Source organism: Chrysemys picta, chromosome 11 (assembly GCF_011386835.1).
Source record: "Chrysemys picta bellii isolate R12L10 chromosome 11, ASM1138683v2, whole genome shotgun sequence".
Taxonomy (NCBI): Eukaryota; Metazoa; Chordata; order Testudines; family Emydidae; genus Chrysemys; species Chrysemys picta.
The window spans coordinates 69,618,516-69,636,809 of NC_088801.1; the positions used below are offsets into that span (position 1 = coordinate 69,618,516).

Genomic DNA, 18,294 nt, shown 5'->3' on the forward strand with positions numbered 1-18,294 from the left:
GTCTCGCCTGCAGACCACCCCGCATGCCGGCCCTCGCTGTTCTGTCCTGCTCAGCAACAGTCAACAGACTCCTCTTGGCCCTCCTCGTGCTAGGGAATAAAGCAAGGACGCTCCCTGTAGTGCTGCAGCATAAGGGTTACCTATGAGCCAAAGGCCTGATTCTCCACTGCCTTGCAGCATGGCTCATTGTTCCCCCATGCATAATGCATGTAAAACTCAGCCCTTCCGATCTGATGGCGTCATGCACCAGCTGTGCTCCCACGGCTCCCATGCGAATGACGATGTGAGGTCCAAGGCAGAGGACAATGGTCATGTAGAGAGAGCAGAGCCTGTTGGGATTCAGCCCCAGGGATAGCCTTCATTGGCTGGGAATTTCCAGCCATATTTATTGGGGTGAAGCAGTATCAAGGCTCAGCCCTGATGGGCCCTGGCCTGGTTTTAGTGCTGGACAGACTCTGGACACTAGCATTCTTGTTCTTTTCTCCTTTTTAACCTATCAAGTTCTTTTGCTTATTGCATCATTCACTTCAGCATTCTGCAGAAGGGGCAAGGTGGGGCGGGAGGTTGGTCCCATAATCCCCTTCTCGCTCCTCTACCCATCACCCCATCCACTTGGATTGTGGCTGCTTTTCTCTGTCACAGCCATCCTCCCTTCTCTGTCTCTACTCCAAGCCCCTTCTGCTAATGCTAAGTCTTCAGTTGGCTTTACTTTCCTGCAGTGGTCTGGCTTCACTTTCAGCCATGTTTGCATCAGGGGTGCGTGAATAGCACCCTCAGTACAACAGCACATTTGTGCTGACTTTTTATCTATTTTACTCTGTCCCCACACTTTCCACTTTTGGTGCCTTTTTGTATCTACAACTCATAGCAACATCCTAGCTGTAGTGGGGGGGGGAGGGGTGAAACTGCCCCTGGGTAAGGGACAGCTGGGGTTTTAGCACCATGAGAGGCAATCTAGGGCTGGGGGATGAATGACTTCAATAAGCTGAAATGAATGATGCAATAAGCAAAAGAGTACCTGAGCTGGGTGTTTCTGCTAAAATGATCAGAGGTGACATGAGCGACATGGATATTCTAATCATCTGTAGGTTTCAGAGTTAATCCACTGAGATGAATTGGGGCTGTTCACACCTCTCAGATACGTGTTGCTTCGGGTTGCTCCTAAGACTTGGTGTCATCCGTTTACTCTCAGTTCCACTGGAAAAGTGGAAGGCTCGAAACAGCCAGAAAAGCTGAGATTCTGTGGCATGATCCTGCAAAAAAAGGGGGGTCCTTCCGTGAATTCTGTGGACTCTCAAACGCACAAAACCCTGATTGTATTACACCTCTTATTTAAAAACTGTTTTAAGATCTGCAGTTGCAAGCAGTTTCGCAGGCGCCTTAAAACAAGTATTGTAATTGTGGCTGTCTGTAACAGAATCATTTACTAACTTTCATTCATTGAATGTGTACAATATATAACTGGTCCCTGTGCCAAACCAGACAGCATTTTCCCAGCCTGACTTTTAGAGCAATAAATCAGTTCTATTTTGACTGCTTACAGATAAGATGGCATAGTAAAAAGAGGGGACTGTTTCTTTCAGTATTTCATGAATTTGGTTATTCATGAATACAGCTTTATGATGACTTCTCTGTAAATGAGTTTTTGGGTAATTCCCAGAGTCTGTGTGGGTATGTCTACACTACGGGATTAATCCGAATTTATATAATTCAAATTTTGGAAACAGATTGTATAAAGTCGAATGTGTGCAGCCACACTAAGCATATTAATTCGGCAGTGTGCGTCCATGTACCAGGGCTAGTGTCGATTTCCAGAGCTTTGCACTGTGGGTAGTTATCCCATAGCTATCCCATAGTTCCCGCAGTCTCCCCTGCCCACTGGAATTCTGGGTTGAGATCCCAGTGCCTGATGAGGCAAAAAATATTGTCGCAGGTGGTTCTGGGTACAGCCTCACCCCTCCCTCCATGAAAGCAATGGCAGACAACCATTTCGCGCCTTTTTTCCTGGGTGAACACTGCAGACTCCATCCCACGGCAAGCATGGAGCCCGCTTAGCTCAAGACAACAGTCATGAACATTGTAAACACCTCGCGCGTTCTCGTGCAGTTTATGCTGAGCCAGAACCAGAAAAACGAGGAGGGGAGGCGGCGGCGACGGCAGCGCAGCGACAAAAGTGATATGGACATGGACACAGAATTCTCTCAAACCATGGGCCCCGGTGCGTTGGAGATCATGTTGTTAATGGGGCAGGTTCTATCCGTGGAACGCTGATTCTGGGCCCGGGAAACAAGCACAGACTGGTGGGACCGCATAGTGTTGCAGGTGTGGGACGATTCCCAGTGGCTGCGAAACTTTTGCATGCGTAAGGGCACTTTCATGGAACTTTGTGACTTGCTTTCCCCTGCCCTGAAGCACCAGAATACCAAGATGAGAGCAGCCCTCACAGTTGAGAAGCGAGTGGCGATAGCCCTGTGGAAGCTTGCAACGCTAGACAGCTACCGGTCAGTCGGGAATCAATTTGGAGTGGGCAAATCTACTGTGGGGGCTGCTGTGATGCAAGTAGCCAAAGCAAGCACTGAGCTGCTGCTACGAAAGGTAGTGACTCTGGGAAATGTGCAGGTCATAGGGAATCCCATTGCAACAAAGCCATCCACTAACTGTGGTGGGGCAATAGATGGAACCCATATCCCTATCTTGGTACCGGAGCACCAGGGTACCCAGTACATAAACCGCAAGGGGTACTTTTCAATGGTGCTGCAAGCACTTGTGCATCACAAGGGACATTTCATCAACATCAACGTGGGCTGGCCGGGAAGGGTTCACGACGCTCACGTCTTCAGGAGCACTAATCTGTTTAAAGGGCTGCAGCAAGGGACTTACTTCCCGGACCAGAAAATAACCGTTGGGGATGTTGAAATGCCAATAGTTATTCTTGGGGACCCAGCCTACCCCTTAATGCCATGGCTCATGAAGCCATACACAGGCAGCCTGGACAGGAGTCAGGAGCTGTTCAACTACAGGCTGAGCAAGTGCAGAATGGTGGTAGAATGTGCATTTGGCCATTTAAAAGGTCACTGGCGATCGTTACTGACTCGCTCAGACCTCAGCCAAACCAATATCCCCATTGTTATTGCTGCTTGCTGTGTGCGCCACAATCTCTGTGAAAGTAATGGGGAGACCTTTATGGCGGGGTGGGAGGCTGAGGCAAATCGCCTGGCTGCTGATTATGCGCAGCCAGACACCAGGGCGATTAGAAGAGCACACCAGGAAGCGCAACGCATCAGAGAAGCTTTGAAAACCAGTTTCATGGCTGGCCAGGCTACAGTGTGAAATTTCTGTTTGTTTCTCCTTCATGAAAACCCACCCCCTTTATTGACTCATTCTCTGTAAGAAACCCACCCCTCCCCTTCCCCCAGCTTGCTTTCAAAGGAAATAAAGTCACTATCGTTTAAAAATCATGTGTTCTTTATTAATTGATTATAAAAAGAGGGAGAGAACCCGGGTGGGGTTTGGGAGGAGGATCGGCGGGAAGGAAAAGGCCACTAAAAAATGGTTTAAAAAATGACAGCCTTTTGCTTGGGCTGTCCACTGGGGTGGAATGGGAGGGTGTACGGAGCCTCCCTCCCCCCACGTTCACTGGCTTCTTTCCTATACTTTGAAACTGTGTCCTTCCACTCATTCAGATGAGCTCTTTCACCGCGGGTGGATTCCATGATTTCCGCGAACATCTCATCTCGCGTCTTCTTTTTCCGACGCCTTATCTGAGATAGCCTTCGGGACAGAGGAGGGAGGGAAAAAAGGAGAGAATTTTTTAAAAAGATACATTTTGCAGAACAATGCTTATACTCTTTCACGGTGACCAACACTATTCACATTACATAGCACATGTGATTTCTGTGCAAGGTCGCATTTTGCCTCTTAATCTTGAGTGCCTGTGGCTTTGCTGCTAGAGATCACAGACGCAGGTCCGGGCAACAGAATTCGGCTTGCATGCAGCCATGGTAAGCCATTGTCTTTCGGCTTCTGCGCCCTCCTTTCCCACATACCAAGCAAAGCCCGTTGAGTGCTGTGGTTTTCCTGTTAACCTTCAGCAGCAGAAAACAAACTACCCCCCCCCCCCAATTCTCTGGATGATCGCTTTATCCCTCCCCCCACCGCGTGGCTGGTATCAGGGAAGATCCCTGCTAGCCAAATGTGAAAAACTCAGGGCCAATTCCCACCCCCACCCCCACCCCGCGCTTGGCTAACTGCAGGGAAGGATTTCTTTTCAGCCACAGGCAAACAGCCCAGTAGGAACGGCCACCTCTGTCCCCTTAATTAAATTCCCGTATTTCAACCAGGTTACCATGAGCGATATCACTCTCCTGAGGATTACACAGCGAGATAAAGAACGGATGTTGTTTGAATGCCAGCAAACACCGGGACCATACACTGCCAGGCTTTGTCATGCAATGATACCAGATTATCAGCAAGCATGGTATGGTCAAGTGTCCTACCATGGAGGACGGAATAAGGCTGCACTGCCCAGAAACCTTGTGGCAAGGCGTTTGGAATACCTCCAGGAGAGCTTCATGGAGATGTCCCTGGAGGATTTCCGCTCCATCCCCAGACACGTTAACAGACTTTTCCAGTAGCTGTACTGGCTGCAAATGCATCCCAAATCCTCAGGGCAAAGTAATCATTAAAAAACGCTTTCTTTTAAAACAAGTTTTTTATTTTAAAAGGTAAACTCACCTGAGGTCCCTTCCATGGGGTCATGGTCTTGGATACTGGCTTGGGAGGGTACTTCAGTCAGGCTGAGAAAAAGATCCTGGCTGTTGGGGAGAATGGAGTGCTGTGTGCTCTCCGCAAGCTCGTCCTCCTCCTCCTCCTCCTCCTCCCCGTCCGCAGAATCCTCAGGTGTAGCTGATGAGATTACCCCCTCCTCGGAATCCACGGTCAGAGGTGGGATAGTGGTGGGCGGCCCCTCCTAGAACTGCATGCAGCTCGGCATAGAAGCGACATGTCCGCGGCTCTGACCCGGAGTGACCGTTTGCCTCCTTTGTTTTTTGATAGGCTTGTCTGAGCTCCTTGACTTTCACTGATCTGAGTCCCTATTGTGGCCTCTCTCCATCATGCCCTTGGAGAGTTTTTCAAAAGTTTTGGCATTTCGGCTTTTCGAATGAAGTTCTGCTAGCACTGAATCCTCTCCCCATATAGCGATCAGATCCAGTACCTCCCGTACGGTCCATGTTGATGCTCTTTTTCGATTATCGGCCTGCATGGTTACCTGTGCTGATGAGCTCTCTGTGGTCACCTGTGCTCTCCTGTGCTGGGCAAACAGGAAATTAAATTCAAATGTTCATGTGGCTTTTCCTGTCTACCTGGCCAGTGCATCCGAGTTCAGATTGCTGTCCAGAGTGGTCACAATGATGCACTGTGGGATAGCTCCCGGAGGCCAATACCATCGAATTGCGGCCACACTAACCCTAATTCGAAATGACAATATTGATTTTGGCGCTACTCCGCTCGTCGAGGTGGAGTACAGAAATCTATTTTAAGAGCCCTTTATTTCGAAATAAATGGCTTTGTTGTGTGGACGGGTGCAGGGTTAATTCGATTTAACGCTGCTAAATCCGAATTAAAGTCCTAGTGCTTGTGGCTTGCCATTAGATTTAACTATCCATTCAAATGATTAAAGCATAAAGAGGCAGTAGCCTTTTGCCTCCTCAAAGCATCTTTTCTCTTGAACATGCCGGCCATGGCTTGTTTGGAGAAGAGATCAGAGTGGCTTGCTGCAATGTTTGCTAAGTACTGGGTAGTTTCTGTGTTTGTACATATGTAATTAACTCAGATTGTCTAGGAAACACAGCAAAATGCTAGTGTTCAAGTGCAATTAGTGACTCAGCCTTGCCACTGCAAAGCCAGGCTTCCTTCCTTCCTTCCTAGCTGATTTGTAGCATTGAGGAGCCATGGAGTCGGAGCCCCTGGTAATGATCCGGCCATTGGGCCCTGAAATGGTGGGATTGCTGAGCCTGAAAGGGCTAAGCAGCTGGGCTGCCTCTGCTGCAAGGGACTCTGGGGACATCTCTAAAGAGAGCCTGCCCCCCACTCCACACACACACCACGCGCCCCAGGCTCTGAGTGCGCCCCCTAGCTCTGTGACAGGCACAGTGTGCCTGAGGAAGGGGTGGGCTGCAAGAGGGGCGTTCTCCTTGTAGCAGCTGCTGCTTGAACTAGGGCACTCTTGCTTCGGATGCTAAGGTCCCGTGTTTGCTGCCTGAGAGGACCAATCCAGGGTTCGCTGCACAGAGGTGATTATGCAGAGAGCACTTTCACAGCTGAGAGCGTAGGCATGTTTGATAGTTAACTATACTACAGTTCATACTTGCGCTTGAACCGTTGTTCGGCAGTTTCCAGGAGAGGGACGGGAGGCGAAAACGCTGGTTCCAGTCCCCGTCAGGACGGTCTTAAATATTCCTCGGGAAATGATGGCAGTGACCCAATTGGCTTGATACAACAGTGTCACTCCAGAGTTCGGCCCATGACTGCAGGATACACCCGTATATTTCTGTGGCTCATCGCTCTCCTATCTGAGCAGTTTATAACACTTATAAAGTTTTATACCCCTTAATCTCTTACCTTGTTTGCTTAACATGAGAGTTTATTACTTCCGTTGTTGATACAGGAATACAGTGAGAGCTCTGGTTAGAAGAGCTAATGTAATTCCACAGCCATAACTTGATTGCAGTCCTCCTTCCCTCTGCCTCTGCTTACCAGAGAGCAAGACAATGCAAGTGCTCTGTAGCTGCTTTCTAGAGGGTTCATTTCAAAAGGCAAGCAGGAGGGGAGATTATCAGGGGAGCAGGATAGACTCTCTTAGGTGATAAATATGTGGGCCTCTGGGAACTTCGTCCTGAGAGATTTGGTAGTTTAAAGCCTAGGAACTAGACATTGCTTTTCTCTCTCCTAGGGTGCTGTTCTCTATGGTGTCGGCAGTATGATTTCCTCCTCGGGATGGTGTTATGGGGGTTGAATGGCAATTTGAGGAAGTATTTTATCGCGTGTAGCACATTCACATACAAGCATGTTTAAAATTAAAATGCTGCTGGGGGATTTTATCCACTTTGCCTCTCTTTCAGTCTGTGTGCATTCCCAGGATTGTTGTATTGTTTGGATTCACAGTAATGTTGAGCTGAGATCCCTGTTAAAGTTCTTTGACATGTTCTGCATGTCGTTGGGTAGCTCTGGAACCACAGCCTTCACTCGGCCTGTCTCGAGACACTTACCTTTTCTCTCTCAAGAACAGAGGGCACCCAATGAATCTGAAAGGTAACAAACTTTAAAACTGAGCAAAGGAAATGAATGTTTACACAACCAATGGAACTCATTGCCACAAGATATCCCTGAGGCCAAGGGCTTAGGAGATAAAGAATGATTAGACACTGGTGGATGTTCTCATCTACTATTAATTGTTTTTTAAATCCTGTGTAAATAAGGGATATAAACTCTCATACTTCAGAGCACAAATCAGTCGCTAACTGCCTGAAGCGAAGATGAAATTTTCCCCATAGGTAGGTAATTGTCCATGAATGGGTTATTGCGTAATCTCTGAAACATCTGGTACTGGCCAGTTTAGCAGCCAGCATGCTGAACTAGATGGAGCATAGGTTTGATTCAGGCTGGCATTTCTATGTTCAATAAGGACAAATGCAAAGTACTCCAGTTAGGAAGGAACAATCAGTTGTACACATACAAAATGGGAAATGACTGCCTAGGAAGGAGTACTGCGGAAAGGGATCTGGGGGTCATAGTGGATCACAAGCTAAATATGAGTCAATAGTGTAATGCTGTTGCAAAAAAATGAACATCATTCTGGGATGTATTAGCAGGAGCGTTGTAAGCAAAACACGAGCAGTAATTCTTCTGCTCTACTCTGTGCTGATTAGGTCTTAACTGGAGTATTGTGTCCAGTTCTGGGCACCCCACTTCAGGAAAGATGTGGACAAATTGGAGAAAGTCCAGAGAAGAGCAACAGAAATGATTAAAGGTCTAGAAAACATGACCTATGAGGGAAGACTGAAAAAATTGGGTTTGTTTTAGTCTGGAGAAGAGAAGACTGAGAGGAGACATAACAGTTTTCAAGTATGTAAAAGTTTGTTAGAAGGAGGAGGGAGGTAAATTGTTCTCAACCACTGAGGATAGGACAAGAAGCAGTGGGCTTAAATTGCAGCAAGGGCGGTTTAGGTTGGACATTAGGAAAAGCTTCCTAACTGTCAGAGTGGTTAAGCACTGGCATAAATTGCCTAGGGAGGTTGTGGAATCTCCATCATTGGAGATTAAGAGCAGGTTAGACAAACACCTGTCAGGGATGGTCTGATAATACTTAATCCTGCCATGAGTGCAGGGGACTGGACTAGATGACCTCTCATAGGACTGGAAGTGACCCAATTCTGTGATTCTGTGTTGTTAATTACTGTTTAAGCCCTTAATTTCCTAGGCCAGTTGAAAGTCATGGGTAAGAGTCCTACCTGGCACTTGCAGGTCTGTTTTTGCAGGTTGCATCCCTTTTTGCTCAGTCTTATGCAAAACCAGGCTGTAGTCACATGGTGTTGTGAGTCTTTAATTTCACTGGAATTCTGGATTCATTCAATGTCAGTCATTTACTGGTCAAAGAATTGGGTAGGTAGGAGAGGCAGAAAACTTCCCACTCCAGATTCCCTAGTTGAAGCGACCACAGGGAAGGGTTTGCAGAATTCGCAGCTTTTAAATCAATAAACTCTTCTCTTTTAAGAGTTTAGAAACTAATGAACTGAAAGTTGGAGTGTGCAGGATGAAAGTCATGTAACGTGAGCCAGAGTCCTCAGCAGAATGACTGCTTCCTTCACACCACCTAAATCTCTGACCTGCCCAGGCAGCTGAAATTTAGAAATTAATGTAGATATCCCATCTCCTAGAACTGGAAGGGACCTTGAAAAGTCATCGAGTCCAGCCCCCTGCCTTCACTAGCAGGACCAAGTACTGATTTTGCCCCAGATCCCCAAGTGGCCCCCTCAGGGATTGAACTCACAACCCTGGGTTTAGCAGGCCAATGCTCAAACCACTGAGCTGTCCCTCCCCCCCTGGGTGGCACTGGCATCAGATCTAGGCCTCGCCTTCTCGGGGTTGGCAGATGTTCTGGTTATTAACAAGTACCTGGGTTCATTTATTCTTTGCATCCTCTTTTTCTCTGTATTGAAAGCCATGTTTGTTCTTCTCTGGTCACTATACCCTAACCTATTTTGACCATATTGAGTTAATTATCTTTATTACATGCTGCTTTTTTTCTCGGTTCTTAAACTGCATAATGGAGCTAATTATTTAGTGCGTTTGCCTAGAAGATCTGGCTAGAACATCCAGCCCTACCTCTAACATCAAGGCAGAGTGCTTTATCCACTTAATGAGATAATTCTTCCTGCAGGTCCAGTGACCGTATTTCACCACCTGTCGTATGGGGGAGGGGAGTTAATGATTGATTCAAGAGATTTCCCTGTGCACACAGACGAGGTTGTTTAACCAGCCATGAAGCCAGAAAGGGGAACGCAAGACTTGCCTTGCTGCTGGGTTTCAGATTGAGTTGGATTTTGGTAGGGAGGGCCTTGGCTTCCTTCTCTCACAGGCTTTATCACTTCCGTGTTTGAGAGCAAGGAATGAAGTGCTGCTGTCATTGTAGTAATGAGTTGTCACTGTTCTCAGTTGTTGCTGGGCCAGAGTGGCAGGAGAACACTGTTGGTGGCTGCTAGAAGATGAAACCCTGGGACTGTACCTGACCTTTGCTTGGTTTGGTTTGCTCTGTCTTCTCTCAGGCCTTACTGAAAATAGACTGCCAGGGGCTGGTCGTGAGGCTCATTCAGGACTTTGTGCTCCTGACCACAGCCGTGGAAGTGGCTCAGCGCTGGAGGGAGCTGGCAGAGAAGCTAGCCAAGGTCTCCAAACAACAGATGGACGCCTACGAAGCCCCCCACCGAGACAGGAATGGAGCGGTAGACAGTGAGGTGAGACTAGATTTGACAATCCCTTAAAGCATGACGCATTGTGCAATGGTCTGGAAGCAAACACTTGAGGGCTGATTTCGGCTGCCTTTTGGGTTTTTTGGCTGAGGTGTCAGCAAATAAGAGCGCTTCTTTGGCGATGGCAAGCCAGAGCAAGGTTCCTTCCCATTGGGAGATGTGAGTGCCTGAAAGTGGCCCGTAGAGGAGAAGCTCCATTGATCTTTGAGTCTGAGAAGCTGCCTGCAGGGGGAGCGAGTGTTTCATCATTTTCACAATTGTCCAATTTTCCCTTTCTGAAAGGGGGACAAATCAGTGTGTTCCTGCTGACAGCTCGTGATTGACACACTTCCCCCCCGCACACACACCTACCTCTATGGGAGTGGAGCAATGAGCCTGCCAGTGTAGGCTCGGTACTCACATCTCATGGGGTGGTTTTGGTTTGGGGTGGGCTGGACGCTGGTCAGTTTCAATCATCTCTCTGCTGTTCCTTTAAAAATAAGTAGCACCTCTCAATGACTGACTGAAATCCTGGGGCCCTTTCGCTTTGAATAACTGTTTGTCCCACCCTCTGATACTGCCCCCTGGCTTGAGTTGAGGTTTTTCCCCAAACCAGTGGCTCTTGTGGGGTTCATTGTTCATGTTCTGTTAGGGGAAATAGGGACCAGTGCTCTGGACTGAGATCTGACCACTGCAGGGCTCCAGCAGTCGTTCTCTTCCCCCATGGGTCCAGCTTTGCACAGCGTAGCTGGGCGTGCTACAAGGTTGTGGCAGCAGGGTCGCCTTGCTATAAAGCATCAGGAGCTGATGAGCAAACAGCCCGAATCTGGACCTGATTCAGCAAAGCACATGCTTGAGCCTCACTGAAGTTGATGGCATTTAAACTAGGGCTGTCGATTAGTCACAGTTAACTCACGCGATTAACTCAAAAAAATTGATTGCCATTTTAATCGCATTGTTAAACAATAGAATACAAAGTATACAGTGCTCACTTTATATTATTATTATTATTACAAATATTTGCACTGTAAAAATGATAAACAAAAGAAATAGTATTTTTCAGTTCATCTCATACATAGTGCAATCTCTTTGTTGTGAAAGTGCAAATTACAAATGTAGATTTTTGTTGTTGTTACATAACTGCACTCAAAACAATGCAAAACTTTACAGCCTACAAGTCCACTCAGTCCTACTTCTTGTTCAGCCAATCGCTCAGACAAACAAGTTTGTTTACATTTACGGGACATAATGCTACCTGCTTCTTATTTACAATGGCACTTTTGTAGCTAGCATTGCAAGGTATTTATGTGCCAGATATGCTAAACATTCATACGTCCCTTCATGCTTTGGCCACCATTCCAGAGGACATGCTTCCATGTTAATGATGCTCATTAAAAAAATGTGTTAATTAAATTTGTGACTGAACTCCTTGGGGGAGAATTGTATGTTCCCTGCTCTGTTTTACTCACATTCTGCCATATATTTCCTGTTATGGCAGTCTCAGATGATGACTCTGCACATCTTCATTTTAAGAACACTTTCACTGCAGATTTCACAAAAGGGCAAAGAAGGTACCAATGTGAGATTTCTAAAGATAGCTACAGTGCTTGACCCAAGGTTTAAGAATCAGAAGTGCCTTCCAAAATCTGAGAGGGACGAGGTGTGGAGCATGCTTTCACAAGTCTTAAAAGAGCAGCACTCCAGCGCTGAAACTACAGAACACGAACCAGATGATGAAAGAGAACATGCGTCGGTCTGCACTGTTTGGATCATTATCTAGCAGAACCCCTTATTAGCATGGATGCATGCCCTCTAGAATGGTGATTGAAGTATGAAGGGACATATGAATCTTTAGCGAATCTGGCATGTAAATATCTTATGATGCCGGCTACAACAGTGCCATGCGAACACCTGTTCTCACTTTCTGGTGACATTGTAAACAAGAAGTGGGCAGCATTATCTCCTCGAAATGTAAACAAACTTGTTTGTCTGAGTGACTGACTGAACAAGAAGTAGGACTGAGTGGACATTTTTAGACTGTAAAGTTTTGCATTGTTTTATTTTTGAATGCAGTTATTTTATGTACATAATTCTACATTTGTAAGTTCAACTTTCATGATAAAGAGATTGTATTGCAGTACATGTATGAGGTGAATTCTTTTGTTTTAATAGCACAAATATTTGTAATAAAAATAAATATAAAGTGAGCACTGTACACTTTGTGTTCTGTTGTAATTGAAATCAATATATTTGAAAATGTAGAAAACATCCAAAAATATTTAAATAAATGGTATTCTAATATTAAGTGTGATTAATCACTTTAATTGCTTGACAGCCCTAATTTAAACACTTGCTCAAAGCTGAACGTGTGCAAGTCCCTTGCTGAATATGTAGGGCCCTATCAAATTCAAGGCTATGAAAAACGCGTCACAGACCGTGAAATCTGGTCTTTTGCGTGTTTTTTACCCTATGCTATACAGATTTCACGGGGGAGACCAGCGTTTCTCAAATTGGGAGTTCTGACCCAAAAGGGAGTTGCAAAGGGTCACAAGGTTATTGGGGGGGGGGGGGAGGGAGGGGAAAGAGCGGTATTGCCACCCTTCTGCGCTGCTGCCTTCTGACCTAGGTGGCCAGAGAGTGGCGGCTGCTGACTGAGGGCCCAGCTCTGCAGGCAGCAGCGCAGAAGTAAGGGTGGCAAGACCATACCATGCCATCCCTACTTCTACGTTGCTGCTGGCAGTGGCTCTGCCTTCAGAGCTGGGCTCCCAGCCTGCACCCACTGCTCTCCAGCTGTCCAGCTCTGAAGGCAGCGCCACACCACCAGCAGTGCAGAAGTAAGGGTAGCAGTTCCACAACCCCACCCCCCACACACACTAACCTTGCAACCTCCCCCACCCCACAACTCATTTTAGGGTCAGGACCCCTACAATTACAACCTGGTGAAATTTCAGATTTAAATAGCTGAAATCATGAAATTTACAATTTTTAAAATCCCATCACTGTGAAATTGACCAAAATGGACCACGAATTTGGTAAGGCCCTATGAATAGGGATGGACGCAAGCACTTTGCTGAAGTGGGGCCTGAATGGGCAGATATCGCTCCAGTGTTGTGTGTTCTCCAAAGCATTCAGTTGGACCAGAGCCTGTTCTGGTGTTAGAGTAGCAGCCGTGTTAGTCTGTATCTGCAAAAAGAACAGGAGTACTTGTGGCACCTTAGAGACTAACAAATTTATTAGAGCATAAACTTTTGTGGGCTACAGCCCACTTCTTCGGATGCACATAGAATGGAACATATATTGAGGAGATAGAGATAGATATGTTCCATTCTATATGCATCCGAAGAAGTGGGCTGTAGCCCACGAAAGCTTATGCTCTAATAAATTTGTTAGTCTCTAAGGTGCCACAAGTACTCCTGTTCTTTTTGTTCTGGTATTGCCATTCCTGTGGCCTGAAGCAGCCACAGAAATTCCCAGCAAACGACTACGTTTCTGTAGTAGAGCAGTGTCTAGTCTACCTAACAAGAACAGATCTCTCAATTCTGTTTGTGTTTGTTTTCTTTTTGCCTCTCCGGCATGGAACACAGGCCATGTGGAAACCAGCCTATGACTTTCTGCTAACCTGGAGCAATCAGATTGGAGATAGCTACCGAGATGTCATCCAGGAGCTGCACATAGGGCTGGATAAGATGAAGAACCCCATCACCAAGCGCTGGAAACATCTAACAGGAACCCTGATCTTAGTTAATTCCTTGGACATACTCCGTGCAGCCGCCTTTAGCCCTCCAGACCATGAAGATTTTGCTATCTGATGGCGAGGACAAAAAACAGGCAGGAGCTGACAAAAGGCCAAAGTTTGAACGTTTGCTCTGGGACTGGAATTGCACAGTGAAGCAGGACTTCTTTTGAGTGTTCTCCCTCATGTAGAAAGAGTCCAGAAGAGCTGGGTTTTCTCTGCTGAGGGGTTGATACCAGTTACACAACTTTCTATTTGTAAAGTTTAACAGTGGGTGGGGGAGAACCCAACACGTTTTTTTTAAGACATTTGCAAATAAATCTCTAATTTTTTAATGAGCAGCAAAAGTTGAAACCACTTCAATGGGAGAGTTGTTGCATTTTTATGTTGTGTAGGAACTTTTTTAAATAACTTCTGAAATTGACCATGAATCATGTAAATATGTATTTAAAACAAAGCACAGTGTGAATCTCTCCTTTCCATTCCCTCAGACCCTCCTCCCCCCCCCCCCCCCCCCCCCCCCACTCCTTACAAGGTTTTCTATAGTGTGAGACTCTGGAATCACTGTTTTGTATTCACCATTGCAGTAACTCTGAACCTCCTACAGTCCTGAGAAAATGTTACAAAGAAAAGTAGTTGTACTTTTTTCCCAGTAGCTCTCCATGATCTGTTTTTTTTTATATATATACTTTTTCTAATGTCTAGATCTGGAAATACACAATACCTAGTTTTCAGATGTACCACTTAAGTTCTTAACTTGAAGAGTCAGTGCTGCCTTTAGCACTCAGGCATCACTCCTGCCTGCTGCTACAATGAGCATTCTGGAAGGAGCTGAAAAGATTTCTGGTTCAGTGGCGTTCCCTCCCCTTCTTCTTCTGCCTTTTGCTTTTTTAGGGACATTAACTACAAAGGTGCCAGTCTCATTGAAGGTAACTTTTCTCTCTACTGACTGCTCTGTACTGCAATAAGAGCATCTTGGTGATCTCTGCTGGGGACCTGCATGCTCCAGAAGCGGTCAGGAGAGAAGAGCTGTATTAGACATCATTTAAAAAAATGTCTTTACTAAGTTGGGATCTGATCCAAAACTCATTGGAGTCTGTGGAAGTTATTACGTTGACTTAGGTGCCATTTCAGTCAGCCCCTTAAAGTTTAGGGTCTGATCCAAAGCCCATTCAGGTTGGTGGTGAGACTGCCAGTGACTTCCCTGAGCTTTGGATCAGGCCCCTCAAGGCTACTGAGCTCCAGTCTGTCATGTAAATAATCCTCGCTCAGAGAAATGGTTCCACTGAGCTGAAATCTTACCCCTTCTGGGGTTCCTTCACGTGCGACATCGACTACCTTTTTTTAACAGCCTTTTGAATGATCCTCTCTCCCTCCACCTTTGAAATATTTCACACAGGGGAAAACATATTTTTGCACAGAACGAAGATGTTTATTTTGAGTGTGAAATCACATAACACAATAACAATGCCCCGTGCAATGGAAAACTGATGAAAACGTTCCCTATTAAAGCTGTTTCTGCTGGGTTGATCACTGAGATTGGAAGTCTATTTTTATTCCTTGAGCTTTATATCTACGAGCAAGAGGTTAGTGTGACCTTGCTAGAAGCATCATGGTCTTGTATCGACTGATCCATAATCACAGGTTGTCAGGAGATAATGGCACAATTCTTTTTTTTTCTCCATTGTCAAGTTCGTACCAGGCATAGGAGGCAACAGCTGGCGTCAGTCATCCATCCGTCCAGTGGGTTTGCTCTGAACCGTTTGGCTGGCTTGCATCACAGGACCATCTCATCCAATGTCTAAAATAAAAACTGCTTGATGCAGTCTGCCTGCACCCTGCGACAGGCAGACCTTAGAAGTACTCTTGTGACTTGTGTATCTGGGCAGGCACTGCCAGAATCTCCTGAGAGTAGAGCGACAAGTGAGACACGCATGGCTTCTGGGAACTCCGCTCCTCCAAAGAATGGAGACACAGTGTAATGGAGATTGTGCCTCTAATTTCCCCTCCAAATGTCACCCTGAAAGAATTTCCCTTAGAAACAAGTCTCCCACTAATGAAGAATAGCACCTTAATATCATGGATATTCTCCTCAGGGGCTTTAAGGTATTTCTTATGCAACTTATTATAGCATGGAGTTAAAACCTGGCAGACAGTAATGCTCACAGACTGGGTCCTTTTTTATTTAAAGGAACAGACCACCTTAAATATTGGGTTTTTTTCATGCACCAACCTGAACCCTACGTGGAAATGCTGGAATACCTTATGTAATGGAAGCCGAAGTTCAGTGTATTCCAAAAGCAGAGAGCAGACCTGCCTAAAGGGTTCACTCTGCCAAATGATGCCATGTGCATCAGCAGAGGGCTTGTAAGTATCTGTTCAAAGCACAGACTTGTTGCTTTCTTCAGCAAGCTGTTGGCTTTAGCTGTTTAAAAAGCCCTGATCCTGCCGGTGGGTCTGCAGAGGCCTGGGCAGAACTTGCTGAATCGCTTCAATGGGAGCTTTGCACAGGGATCTAGTTGGAGAATTAGGGTCTAACCTACTGCAGATGAAGACAGTGGGGAGGCAGGGTGGCTGTATTGCTCTTACAGCAGCGTTTAATCTATCAGACAGATGCTTTAGCATCCAGGGATTCTTACAAGATGGGAAATTACTGGCTAGTTTTGTTTTCCCAGATTTTCTGACTACCTCAGGTCCTGTACGCCCAGCTGGACATTTCAACAGAAGCCGAAACCCACCATTCTTTCCCCTCCCTGAGAATCATTTTAGCCCAAACAACTGCAATGGTTCGGAATGAGTCAGCATAATCACTACGTGATTTTTTTCTCCCTCCTCCTTTAATTTAAAAATCCACCTCCTTTCACACGTTAAAATCCACGTGCCGTTCAAATGCCTTTCACCCACCACTATCAGGCCCTGCTGTGGAGCCTTGGTCTGGATGTTGCATTACTTTGGTATGTACAGCAATTGCTTATTGTACTTAACAGCTAATGTTTTTTTAAAAATCTTCGGGGGGGGGAAGAAATATTACAATTAAAGTCGTTATTTGAACACTCCTGAGAGGTCTTGATATGTTCTGTTTCCTGGGAGGTTGCCTCAGTCATAGGACTGTATTGGAAACTTCTCTCTAGGTTTCCACTGGATGATCTCTTCCTCCAGCAACTGGTTGACCCATCAGCCCCGCTCCCATCCCTGGCATACCTTACAGAAACAAAATCAATATCAAGGAATTTGTCCTTGAAGCTTTGTGCCTTCATCAAGTTCTCAGCCAAGTTCTACTTCCCTCCTCAAAAGCAACTCATCAAAAACAGAGCGGGGCTGCAACTTCACAGTCAAATATCTGCATAGGTTTAATTTTTTTCCAAGCTGTAAAATCATTTGCATTCCCCCCTCCCCATGGTGGTATTTGCATTTAAATACTAGACAAGCCTAAAATATTTTACTTTAAAAAATGAAAGGCAGTTTGGCTGAGAAAAGATATATGCTACAATATTTTGTGGCAGACGTTTTTATTACTCAACTGCTTCTCTTGCATTTTTCTGGCTGGAGAAAATGATCAGGTAATCATCACTGGTTGGAAGGTTCCTAAAAAGCCCCTGAGTAAGAGGAATGTGTGTGTAAAAATTCAATCAACGATAGAGCAATTCCCCAAGGTTCACCTTCTTTAGTGTTACTGGTCCAGTAGCATTGGGTGTGACATCAACGGTAGAACAGCTTCTGGTTTTTTACCTGAACAGTCAAACACCCCCTGTTTCCCAACTGTGTGTTGTAAGATGGTTAACAACTATATAAGCAAGCTTATGAGCTAAACGTGGCCAAATTTGGGCCTGGTGCAAACATTTGCAGCACCTTTTGGAGGTATGAATTGAGCTTGCACCATGTTCTGAAACTAGCCTGTGTGTTGGATTCAGCCTGCTGACCTAGACCACATGTGAGTGCACTGGGTCTGGTGATTTCATTTTACTCCTGGTTCATGCACCCGGGAAAGCCCACCTCGCCCTTTGGCACAACTCTGCATGATGGGCAGTTGTTGCTTAAGAGTCTCAGCACTGGGCCTAGGCCGCGGCGATATTCAGGAATGCTTTGTGTAGCGCCAGCCCGTTAGACCTACTTCGACAGTGTTGCCCAGTCTTGTGACTTTCAGTGTGACCCGAGTGATATTTGATGTTCTTAAAGCCCCAGCTCCTGGAGTCAGAAGATCATCTGAGAATCTCAGTTTACCTCTATTGAAATGAAAATGTCTAGTACTGAGCATTTCAGCTTCTCAGCACAAGGGGGAAATCTTGAAAATGTGACCACTACCAGCGCAAAAGCCAGCTGGCAAATTAAAAGAGCCCACAACTTTTTGTCAATCTCGCAATTTTTAAGCCAATCGTATGATTTTTTGGGGAGGCAGAGGGTGTACTGGATTCATGAGCTGGAATAGTTGGTATTGGCTTGTGGGTGTTGGCAAGGTAGAGGCAGGTATATTAATCCATCCCCTTCATCAGCATTACATTAATTCCCCAAATCCAAATGCTGCAAATGGAAGGTTTGCAAAGCCGCAGCTCAGGG

The 18,294-nt window shown here is 45.9% G+C and overlaps 1 protein-coding gene across 7 annotated transcripts in view; it reads left to right on the top strand.

The window, feature by feature from the left end:
* The window catches only part of SH3BP4 (SH3 domain binding protein 4), a 177,872-nt gene that overhangs the window by 136,690 nt on the left and 22,888 nt on the right, over positions 1 to 18,294 (top strand). For 6 of the 7 annotated variants that reach the window (XM_005292124.4, XM_024109241.3, XM_024109240.3 and 3 more), the window contains 2 exons: positions 9,825 to 10,013; positions 13,592 to 16,796. The exons of the other annotated variant lie outside the window; for it this stretch is intronic. In XM_005292124.4, coding sequence (XP_005292181.2) covers positions 9,825 to 10,013; positions 13,592 to 13,816 — 414 coding nt within the window. In that variant the 3' untranslated portion in view covers positions 13,817 to 16,796. Of the gene's footprint in view, positions 1 to 9,824; positions 10,014 to 13,591; positions 16,797 to 18,294 lie in introns of those variants that run through there. 7 annotated transcript variants of the gene reach the window in all.